Below are 12,300 nucleotides of genomic sequence, written 5' to 3' on the forward strand. Positions count from 1 at the left end.
AACAGGTTGGGGGGGGCAGGAAAGAGAAACCCTATTTAATCTGCCTCTCCTTGCACATGTTTCTACATTGTTAGCTTCTTCTGAGCAGAATAGTCAAACATTAATTACCCTTAAAGCACCACTGAGGTTCTGAAACAGAAAACAGCAAGTACAGGAACATTTTCTGCATAATTCAGCAGAGAGAGCAAATCCACCCTCAAATTGCTGAGGACACCACTGATCCCAGAATTAACCAGCCAACTGCCTCCCAATTCTGCACAAACTCCGAATTCTGAACTCACCTGTCGTGTTCCTTATCCACCAGATGGTACCTGGCTCTGAAGGCCACCAGGTGTGCATAGTAGGCCGGAGCAGGGATGGAGACGGAGCGCGTGCAGCGTACGTACGTGTGGCACAGCTGGTAGGTGAGGATCTGCAGCTCGTCCGACGAGAAGCGATTGTCATCCCAGAGCACGTGGTAGTGGGAGGGTCTGCTTGTTCCCTGGAGCCAGATCACACAGCTCATCAGCATCCCCAAACATCTCCTCAACTTCCACCTCTGCAGGGGAACTGCAGCGAAACGGCCGCTTCCTCAAAAGCCACGGGCAGCACTTCTACACACTGCTGCTGATTTTTCCTTTAAAAGGCAAACAACCTCCTTCCTTGCTCCCTACCAAATTAATCCCGTCCCTTTTTTGATAGGACTGTGTTTCTCAAAATTTCACCTCTGAAATTAAGTGATCGTACTGAAATGCACTTTCATCTTGAAAACCTCAGATCTGACAAAAAGCCATCAGATAATGGAGCTTTAGTGCCAACATTAATAGTTAAAATGTTACCATGCCACAAAAAATGTCTTACCTGAATCCCAGCATGACTACACAGGTAGAAGTCAAACTCTGAGGGATGGGTGATTTTTGTGTCCACCGTGGTACCAGCTGGAATGTTTCCACTTTTTCCAACCTGTGCAAACAGGAAATGCAAAGTAGTTCTGCTAAGGCAGAACGCAAAGAGTTTTTTTTCTTTCCAGCTGCATAGCCATGAAAACAGACACAAGAAAAAATCTACATAAAGCAAAAAGTGAAGAAAGACTGTGTAAAACTGAAATTCTGTTCCAACTGAAAATCTGGAAGTGTCTCTACTACGGAGAAAAAAAAGAGACAAACTGCAAAATCCTCTTAGAAATGACCTTAAAAGATTTCTGACTAATGTAAAAAGGAGTTCCTGCAACTGATTTGTCAAATTCTTTTCACCTTCCCACTCCAGAACAGTAGTAACTTTCCCTGTTTATACCTGCAAGGGGACAATCCTTCCTTATCAGACAGGCCACCTCTTCCCACAAAATCAAATTCAAAGCAGAACATCAAAATAGTATTTTCTTTCAAACAGTTTAACATCTGTAATCACAGCATTTATTAATATAACAACCATCTTCCTGTCAGCTTTGGGAGTTACCAATTATTGCCTTGAAGCCTAGTGGGCTCCAAGTGCTCCCACAGAAAAGCCTGACAGAAGGAAGAAGAACATGGAAAGCCCAATCTGTGAGCAGAGCTTTGCCATGAGGAACTCTCCATTCTCAGCATCAGCTCTGTTCCTGCACTTGGGGAGTCTCTTCACATGGAAAGTACAAAAATCAGCTTGGGGAGTGCAATCTCCAGCCACAAAGTACCACAAATGAACAGTAATTGGTGACTTGGCTGCCTGCTGGATGTCTGGGGGTCCCAACCACAACATACCCGTTCGTTTTTATCCGTGCAGAAGAGTCTGGTGTGGTGCCTTTTCTGCACCACTATAAATGTGATGCCAGGCTGATAATCCTTCTCCAGTTTAATGCAAGCCTCCCTGATAGCCAGCAGCTCGTGGTGGAGAACCTGAGCCACACACAGAGAGAGGTGTGATCAACACGAACCGTTGCCATCATATAAATCACTCTTATTTATCTACAGATTTCTTTTATTTATCCACAGGTAATTTATCACGTTCCTTCTTGCACTGTCACTCAGAATAATGAAATGTCAAACCTTTCAGGACCAAAGCTTAATTTCTTCCCCTGATGAGGGCAAATTACATCAGCAGTTTCCTGAGCCAGGAGAGAGCTGCTTCCACATTCGTTCAGCTCCAAGCACAAGGCTTGGACTAATAACCTGCATGTCAAAACCTTCTTAACTACCAAATACAAATGAACATTTAATATAGGCTGCTGGATAAAACACATTATTTTTCAGACTAGAACAAGGGATAAAATCCAGAAGTACTCAGCTGCTCTTTTCCCAGCTTTGTGCAGTCCCATGCAGTACTACAGACATCAATAACAAGGAAAGTGGAACAAACCAAAAAGCACTGATTTGGAATGTGGGCTAATTATACATTAAAAAATCAGTGAAAACCAGTGAAAATTGAAAAGAGGATATATCAAAAGTTCATATAAAGATTATTTTATCAATTCAAGTTTAGCAAGTGACCTTTCCTCTTTTCCCGTGGATTTTGAGAAGTTGACTCAATTCTGTATCATTTACATACATAAATACTGGAAATCGAAGTGTATATACATGTCTTTAAAATATACAGAAAAATATTTCATAAAATATGGTACTAGCAAGCAAACAAAATAAATATGACAAAGTATCTGATGAGTTTTATCAGGAATAAAAATGACTGAATATCCAGTATTTCTTAATCCTAGTTTAAAAAAAAAAAAAAATTTCTTTATTGCCCAAGTTCTATGGGATACAGTTTGACTAATATATCCTAAACAGGAAACAGATGTGGAACATAACCTGAGTGCTAAAACTACGCTTCTCACCTATAATTCTGTAAGGGGAAATATTTTAAAGGGAATAAGTATTTTCAAAAGCACATGAAAAATCTGGAAACATTTGTCCTGCCTGCTTGGTTAGAATCCAACAAATTCGTAGAGGGAAGATTTGTTCAAGTCATACTTCTTGTAACTCCAACCACATAAAGGTGGAATTACAAAATTCCATTACTACCACAAAACTACACCACCAGAATTTCAAAAAGACAAGTATCACCTGTTGGAACTGCCCCTCAGAAACACCATCCCTGTAGAAGATGATGCGAGTTGGTTTGAATCTCGTGGATTTGTAGAACTGGATAAGCAGCTCTCTGACCATGGCAGCCAAATCCTGGATGATTTCCTGGCGGTGCTGCTGCACCCGCACAGTGGCACAGTAACGGTTGGGATGAGCATCCATGCTTCCCACAACCTAGGGAAAAATGCTTAACATCAAACCAGAAAGCATTTGAACAAAGGTATTTCATGAGATAACTGCACTGTCTTTAACAGTATCTTGCACACTGAGTGGCTGGCCTGGCAAAGATGCATTTGAAATTAAAATGTGCTTGGAAACGGCTCTGGGTTTAGTCCACCTGTGGCAGCACACCCTGCTGAAAGAAAAAAACTTGTTTTAAATCTAAAATGCTCATTTCCTGTTTGCACCTACAGGCACTTAAAAACTCAAATACATGGTGCACTGATACCATGAAACCATATGAAGTTAGTTCAGACTGCAGCACAGGGGTTTGAACTCTGGGACACCAAGCCAGTTTTTTGGATCCATCAAATTGAAAGGGTGATGGATCACTGAAATAACCACATCTTTCATCAGGGGAAGGGGTTTTTCTGTTAATGAAATGCTAACATCCATATCCTGTAAAAGTGGCATGGGACTTAAAAATAAAAAAAAAATAAAAAAAAAAAAAAAAACTAAAGAAGTGGGCACATCTCCACCTGGTTTTCCCTGGGCGTATAGGTATAACTTTTTAAAACATACATAACATCACCAAAGATCTTAATTATTAAACTATCCTGAGCAGCCACTACAGGTGCTTGATATCGTATTTAAGAAGTAGATTTCCAAGAGATTACTGCACATTTTGTGTTTTCTGGAAGCTTTAGTCCCCAGAAACTACAGCTGAGCCAGCCTAGTTCCCCATCAGCAATGAAGCAATTCCAAACATTTCTAAGTGCTGAAGAAGCAGATTTAAACATGCACCAGCTCATTATCAGGCTGCTGATAAATATCAGCTCCCAGAAAAGCTCCTCTGTGTATCAGCAACTCAGGCATTTTACAAGCTAATACACACATTTTAAGTAATTAGCATCAGAGCAAGCTCTCTGAAGTTTCAATAAATTCCTGCAGAAAAATAATTTATAATGCTATAATTAGGCAATCAGAAGCAATGGACCACAAAAGGATTGAAGCAATAAAATGCATTAGAGCTGAGCAGCAGGAGGGAGCTGGGGTGGAAGACCAGGACACAATTTACTCACTGCAGCAATGGAAGGCTTTTTCCCATCCCCAGCTGGTGGGTGAGTTACATCTGCACCAAGGAATATGACAGGCTGCTGGAATACTGGGGGTCTGGCAAAGAGAAGGGAAATTTGTAAAAGCAGCAAGATTTATGCTTAATAAAGCACATTAAAACTCAAATAAACAGCACTCTGTACTCCTGCAGTGAACTCATCAACAACTGGCACTTGAACAGAGTTGGTCACTTGTCCTGTGGCAGTAACTGAAAATCCTGATTAAGGTTCTCATGCTAAATACTTAGGCAGATTTTTAAAGCATGGCTAATTGTTGCTCTTAAATAAAAATTAGTTTAAAAATAGATATAGTTTTTTCTAACTTGAAGAATTGCAGTTTTTATCAACTGGACCAAAGAAAGGAGTAAAAGTTGACCCTTAGTAATGGCATCTGAAAAAATTGAAGGACTGTGCACATATGCAGATGCTATGAATAAAATTATTTTCCAAATAAAAAACAGTCTCTACAAAAAATAGTTTGTATCAAAGTTATTATTTGCAAAATAGATGTTTTTTTTAAAACTGAGCTTGAAAGTTTTAAACAAATCTTTAGGTTAAGATATCAAACCACTGCACCAAGAGAGGAACACCAAAGCACTACAACACAAGTTTTAAACTTCAACTCTATTCCTTAATAAAATAATTTCAAACAGAAAATCTTGGGCCACTGTAATTTCTCTGTGGGTGTGTGGGGGAATGATTTAATGGTTATGGAGATACATTTATCTGCTTGCAGACCTTCTTTAAAAGAAATGGGAAGGTAATGCTGGGGATTAGGGTTTTTTGGTTTTTGTTTTTTTTTTTCTCTCTCAGGGAATTTTCTTCCCATTTGTTGCCTAAGAGATGATGAATGGAGAATGGACTTTTTACTTAAGAGACAAAAAACACAGCTGGGTCTCTTGGAATTCTGTTCATGTTTTTGTTGTTGAATGGGTTTTGTTACTGTTGTTTGCTTGTCTACACACAAACACACATATATATACATATATTCCAGTAAAAAAACTGTTATTCTTTTACCCAAATGTTTGCCTGAAAGCCCCCAGAGTTACAAATAATTTGGAGGAAGGGGATCATCTTTTCCATTCCATGAAGCTTCCCACCTTCCTTGGCAAACACCTGCCTCCTAACCCAGCACAATTTTTGGTGCCCAATGTTGGGATCGAGGGCACCAAGAGGAATGTTGAAAAAGGAATGATAGCTCCTGAGTAACCTAATTTTGTGTGCTGAACACAGAAGCCTCGTTAGGCATCCTAACTTACACTGGTTTGGTTGGCATATGGTTGTGGCTACATTTTTCCCATCTTCAGGCCCCCATCTAAACATGGATCCTGTGACTAAGGCTACTGTGGCTGTTACCCAGTTTGCACAGCGGGTCAGTAAGGTGAGCAATTCCTGGATTTTAAACTTCCTCTGGAACATGGACACATGGCTGTCCAACTATCACAGACTAAGTTCATGTCTGTGGGGTTTCATAATAATGGTGCCCATTGTGAGGAAGCAATACAGGGGGGAGCTTTTACCCCAGTCCTTCACCCATTTCTTTGGATGTACCCCACCACCTTTCAAAGGGTTCAAATTTTTCTCTAGATGCTAGATACATCTAGATACATCTCTAGATGTATCACACAATGGCTGGTGCTGCTGATAGGCCTGATCTATTTAGCAATTAGGGATAAGGTGGGACTGTCCTGGTTAACCAACCTGACATCCACCCCAGAGACTAGGGATACTGCCCAGGAGCAGGCCACAGGGACAGGGAGCACTGCCCCACAGCCTGACCCTGCCCCACTGCCCATCTCAGAAATGAACCACCCAGACTGGATGAGGGTATGTGAGGAGACAGGCCAGGTGCTGAGGAAACACTCTTCCCCAGCTGGTAGGAAGCCCTCTCTGTCCCTGTTTCAAAGAGGGAGGGTCTGATGGTGCAGCCCTGGAACCCCCAGACATTACAGCCATGCAGGTTCCAGCTGAACCATCCTTGATCCAGGACACAGGTATTGATTGGGTGCTCGTGAGGGAGCCAGAGCCCCTTCTTCTCTGGGAGCAGCTTTTAATGAATGTAAGAGAGAGGATTGTTCACAGAGACAGAATGCAGGATCACCATCACAGAACGCCGTGGAAGACCACTGAGGAGGGGATCCAACAACTGAGAGACGTGGCAGTACTAGAGGTACTTTGTGGGAGGGATGGACAGCATGGTAACAAACCTGACAAGGTCAGATGTACAGGGTAAATGGAACTTGGCACATCCAGGGCCATCCAGTACTCCACCTTTGTGGCAACACTGAATGTGGAGGACACCTGAGAGGCAGTGGGTTCCACAGCCAGCAAACTCAGGAGTTTTGAGAGCACAGTCCACAGCCTGATACAGGCTCACATCTCTGCTGTGGTTAAGAGTCTCAAAGAGAAGAATGTTGACCAAAAGAAAAGGCACCACTGTTCTAGGTTAGTCTCTGTTTTTTGAAAACTCAGGGTAAAAAGAATATTAGAGATTTTTCATTTTAGTGACAGTTGTGTACTTCAGTGATCAGATCATTAAAACAGTACTTTTATTATATATTTCAACAGAAATAAGTATTCCTCTCCTGTCTTCATAACCTAACTTTTACAGGATTATTTATTAGAAGCCAAAAGAGAGTTTGTCTGAAGAATCACTTAAGCTAAAGTGCCATGGCTGCAGATAAAAGCCCCCAGTAATCTCAGCATGACTCACATTCTCTTTGCAATACAATAACCTCTTTTCCTTTGAAAGATGAACTTACCTTCCCTGTGGCAGTAGAATGTTATTTACACCTCCTAATTTGACATTTATTTTTAAGCAAAGGTTGGACAGAGTTTGTGGTGTTGTTCTTTGGACATTTTTCATCTGCACACACTGAGTGGCCATTCCCAGCACCGTGTCACCAACGCGCTTCACCTCCGCTACAGAATGACAAAACAAACAAAAAAAATTTTTTGCAAGTTGCAAATCAAACAATGGAGGAGACTTGAATTCAGTGCCAATTAATAACACCTGGAGTTTTAGCAAAGTGGTGCTCAAGCTTAAAGGAACACAATGAAACCTACCCCCAAAACCTACCCAGCCTCCGGAACTTCCCCCCAGTTCTGCTCTGCTCCACCTAACTGGGTCCTAAACACAGTATCTAAAGGCATTGCTGGCTTATATTAATTAAGAATTTTTAAATGAGTTCTTCGTTTACAATTGTAGCATTGTATCATCAGCTTTGACTAATGATGTGGACAATGTGGATCATATTAGGATATTGAGCACTTGTTGCATTATTAAACACTGGAGTAGTAACACAAACCTAACAGTAAAGTGCTGAGCAATATTCAGCCAAGCATTTTACCAGTTCTTCACTGCAAGTTTATTTAGCAGACAATGGTCCATAAAAACTCCAAGAAACTCATTAATTCCAAAGGTTAAATCAAATCCTACTGTTAACAACAAAATTTAGACTTCAAGGCTTTCAGAGACCCACATACTCTTACATTCAGGGAAGAAATTTAGGCTCCAAGACTGGCTCAGAAAAGATGAACCACCCCCTTCAGCAACAGGAGAGGGAAAGAGCAGGGTGGGAAGAAGAGAAACGACAAGACTGTGGGTATAGGAAAGAGCACAAGGAGAAAACAAGGAGATGATTAGAGGGGGCAGAAATAACTGTAATTAAAGATAATGACAAGGAAAGAAGATGAGAGCAGTACCACATCCTCTCACTGGTTAAGTAGAGGAAAATAATTCCCTTTTAATGCCAAACAGGAAGAGTAAAAATGTTATTTTGCACCCAATTTCTATTGTACAAATTAGAGACGAGCCACTTCCTCTGCAGGGTGAATTCAAGTGGGGAAAAAAGTACTATATCCTTAAGGTTCCTTGCTTAATCTCTTTTCATCTTGTAAGAGATAGTATTAAAGTAGGAAAATATTTTGTGTTATATTAAAATGGTGAGGGATGGGATAAAACAAATCTGCAGCTGCTTGGTAGATCTGATCCATTAGAGAAGAGTCAATGTAGCTATGGGAAAAAAACAGTGGCTGCTGCTCCAGCTGGCAAGGCAAGTGAAAAAAAGGAGGGAGGCAGGACAGGAAAACAAGCAGTCCTGCCTATAAGGAAGTGCTGGAAAACACATGGTTTATAGAAAAAGTATTAAAACCCATGTGTGTATGCCATGTAAAACGCACTGATTGTCGCTGTTTCCAAAAAACCAGTTTGGCTTGCTGAATTTTCACTTTCTGTGCACCTGTATCCTTGCAACCCGAGTTGAAAAATTGAAGTAAGAAAAATGGACAGAAATCTCCTTCACTCAACTTTCTTTTTTTTTTTTTTTCCCCCAAAGGGAGATTATGTGAGTAAGCAAAGAGGTTCTAAAAGCTACAGAGTTTTTGAAGACATTACTTCTTCAGTTGCTTGGAATTTTCAGCACACAAATTTTATTAAGCATATTATAATCCTCTGCCTATCAATGGCAATTTCACCAAAGCCCTGTGTTGGCTTTCTCAACTGAAATCTCAAATGCAACCAGCAGGGAGGATGGGAAAATGCAAATTAAAAGCATAGAAAACATCCTGAAAATCATTAGGTCTTAATACAAAACATCATGCAGCACAAGAAAAATGGTAAAATTAATTTACAGACTATTTGTTAACTGGAATTTATAGAGTTAAACCAGCATTAAACCTCTCTCCTTTGGACAGTTCACAAAGAACACACAAAACTGTGACTGAAATGCACCATTTCCACTCACTGACCATAGACTGGTGTTTTTCCTGGCAAAATGACCACGACAAGCTGCAGCCCAGTGTAAGTGTTTTTGAGGTGTCTGAACATGGGCTCCACACTGTCGGCTCCCTGGGCGTATTTACAGAAGCAGGGCTGCCCCTGGATTGGCATTCCAGCATCCCTGGAAATCTTCCGCAGCTGTTCCGTGAAGGACCTGGGGAATGCACATAAATACATTACATTATCAGACAGTAAAAACCCATCTTGATTTTTGGTATTCTTTTTTAATGGAACAATCCTATTAAACTTGCAGAGTTGTGCTGTCAAAAAACCTGGGAATTTAATCCCAAGTACATCTTTAACTGGCAAAGCCTGTGTAGTCTCCAAAGGAAAGACAGGAAATATGCTGTATAAATAACACTATTGATAAAAAACTTACTTCCAAAGCAAATTCTACCTTATTTCTATGGGAAATACAGGATAAAATACTTCTTGCAAAAAGACTGCAACAACAACAATTTGGCATAGCCTGCTCTAACATAATTTCATCTGTTACCACTACAGAAAGGGCTGAATTTCTTCCCTTTGTTCTTCATTACAAAAACAACCAAGAGAAATTACCAGCAATTGTCTCAGTGAATTGCTTTAGTATCCATAATAATACTGCACAATTCCATAGATCCCAAAGAAAATCCTGGAGGTGAAGGCCAACTTTCTCTTAGGCTGGTGTTAAAAAAAAAAAAAGTCACCTTTTGATGGAAGTGATCAGATATAGAGACAACCTAATGTCTTCAGAGGCTTCCACCTGTGAGCCTTTTTAGCTCACTGATAAAAGCCCTTTTATTAAGTTGGAGTGGGTACCCCCCCCACAGCTGTCTAAAACATTACTCATCTTCACCACAGGGTGCCAGGATGCCACTGACTGAGAGGGTGTGAACATTTAGCTTTTTCCAAACCTGTAGTTAACTTGCATGAATCATAACAGCCTGAGGCTCCTTGCAGAGAATGGATATTTCCTCTGAAAAAACAACCACTCACTGCAGCAGAGTCAGTGATAGACCATGTCCCCAAACCTGGGAGTGTTCAAGGCCAGGCTGGATGGGGCTTGCAGCAACCTGGTCTAGTGGAAAGTGTCCCTGTCCATGGCAGAGGGGATTGGAACAAGATGATCTTTAAGGTCGCTTCCAACCCAAACCCTGCTGTGATTTCAACATTCAAGTCTGAAACAATTCAGGGTTTGAATACTTCCATCTGGAAGTACAGTGGCTACGAGGAAAGGTTCTCTCTCAGTTCCCAAGAGGTAAACCAGGATGATTTTGAAGACTTTTAGAGCATTTGAAGGTGTTCACTCTGATAAATCAGTGGCATTCAAGTACCAGCTTGCTTAACAAGATGTAAGAAGAGGTCACAAGATGGAACAGGATGCAGACATTTTCCTGGCATGAAGCAACGTCCTTTCATGGTAAACACAAACTGATTCTAAGCCATCCAGATAATTTTATTTCGGCTCATTAAGTTGACGACTTCTGCCTTTTTCTCAAAACTGAGTAACTTGGCTTACACAGCATTTCCACTAGAAGTAGTATCATGGAAGGGAAAGTTCTCTGGAGCCCAGTTCTGGACATGTGCCTGGAGAGAAAAAGTCCTTCCCCTCATCACACAACGGACAGTAAAAATGATTCCCACTGTTTGCTCATCACTTAGGGAAAAGTTCCCAAGCTGTTTGGCAAATCATCTGAAGGAACACTGCCATGGCAGTGCCACTGGTGTGAGCAATCCCTGCCTTGCATTCACCTCCCAGAGAGCAGCTGAGCCACTGCCAGGGCAGCTCCAAAGGCTGCACTTGTCCATACATGAAGGGAAAGCAGCTGCATGTGGAAGGAGGGATCAGACACTGATCTGGGCCTGCACACCTTCCCTGAGCCAATGGCAGATGTCACTGTAACAACAGGCTTTGAACAATCATGGCCCATCCAAAGATGAAGAAACCAAATCTAAAAGTTTCATTTAAACACCTGAAGTCAACAGAACAACCAGTCCTACTCATCTGGCAAATACAGCAATTTGCACATTCCAGAAACTCTGAAGAGGAAAAGGTTTTGGACAAAAAAATTTCCTTTTAAAGAAATTCTGCATGAATAAATCTACTCCATATAACCAGGAATGGAACCCAAGAGAACACACATGTTAGCTGTCGCTCTTGAGAAACACTTAGTGATAAACACCCATCATTACATCATTTCAGTTATCTTAAACTCTGTCCTGAGTCCTCACAGGTCAGAAACCTGCCATAGAGCATAAATGTCTTTTGTTAAGTCTGATTTGGAGGATTTCCTGATGCTGGCATTAAAATCAGACTGCTATCATTCAAAACACAAAGAGACAGAAGATGGAATGCCTTATATTAAACAATTCAACCAAAAACATTTTCTTAATAGAAGTGAAATCATGACATTTGCATCCATAATAAATGATAAAATCACCACCTTATGCAACACACTTACTTAAGATGAACTTCAGTGCACTGGCGCTGGGGAGCAAAGCAGGCAATTGCCCAAACCTTTATTTCTATTCCAGTGTGAAACTGTTTATTCCTCATGTCCCAGACACCTTGCACTGGTGTAGCAATTGCTTTATTCTGGAAGTGGAAGGCAAAAATTAAATATTAATGCAAAACTTGATTGATGCTAAACAAAAATTAGCTTTGCTTCTATTTCCCTCCAAGTGGCAGGTGATTTATACTCTCAGGTCATTCTCTCCCCTGTACAAACATCCTTCCTATTTTAATAATTATTTTATCACTGTAGCAAGACAGTTTCTTAGCCAGGTGAAAAATAAAGCTCACATTTTTCATTTTTATTGCTGATCGTTGCCTTTGGTTGTATTTATCAGCAGCAAATAGAAATTATATATGTAAAATAAGATTCATGCATGGTGTGGAATGTGAACAAGAACCTATATTTCTACAGTGACTTTACAACTGCTCAGTGAACTTTCCATGGGAAAGTTACTTTAACTCCTACGAATATTTTACACATCACTAAGTAAAGGCAAGTAGTGGTTCAATGTCACTCATGCAAGTCCAGAACAAATGTGAACAAGCTGAGAAAGGTGATCAGTTACTCAGCTTGGACCTGCCCAACATATTTATTTCTCCCACTAAGCAGATAATGCTGGGATGGATTATCTAGAGGACAAGGGATGTAATAAAGCAGCTAAAGTAATTTTGGTGATGTTAATTGCCTTAATAAATACTGGTATATGCTTTAGACAA

The 12,300-nt window shown here is 40.7% G+C and overlaps 1 protein-coding gene across 4 annotated transcripts in view; it reads right to left on the reverse strand.

Annotated features, from left to right (window-relative positions):
• AGO2 (argonaute RISC catalytic component 2) overlaps positions 1-12,300 on the reverse strand; it is a 56,671-nt gene that overhangs the window by 11,729 nt on the left and 32,642 nt on the right. For 3 of the 4 annotated variants that reach the window (XM_062491898.1, XM_062491916.1, XM_062491926.1), the window contains 8 exons: positions 11,531-11,664; positions 9,056-9,240; positions 7,069-7,228; positions 4,274-4,364; positions 3,012-3,206; positions 1,716-1,850; positions 841-942; positions 282-481 (listed from right to left, as the gene is read on the reverse strand). In XM_062491898.1, the coding sequence (XP_062347882.1) occupies positions 282-481; positions 841-942; positions 1,716-1,850; positions 3,012-3,206; positions 4,274-4,364; positions 7,069-7,228; positions 9,056-9,240; positions 11,531-11,664 (1,202 nt within the window). Of the gene's footprint in view, positions 1-281; positions 482-840; positions 974-1,715; positions 1,851-3,011; positions 3,207-4,273; positions 4,365-7,068; positions 7,229-9,055; positions 9,241-11,530; positions 11,665-12,300 lie in introns of those variants that run through there. The other variant, XM_062491907.1, reaches the window with a different exon arrangement.

Source organism: Cinclus cinclus, chromosome 1 (assembly GCF_963662255.1).
Source record: "Cinclus cinclus chromosome 1, bCinCin1.1, whole genome shotgun sequence".
Classification (NCBI taxonomy): domain Eukaryota; kingdom Metazoa; phylum Chordata; class Aves; order Passeriformes; family Cinclidae; genus Cinclus; species Cinclus cinclus.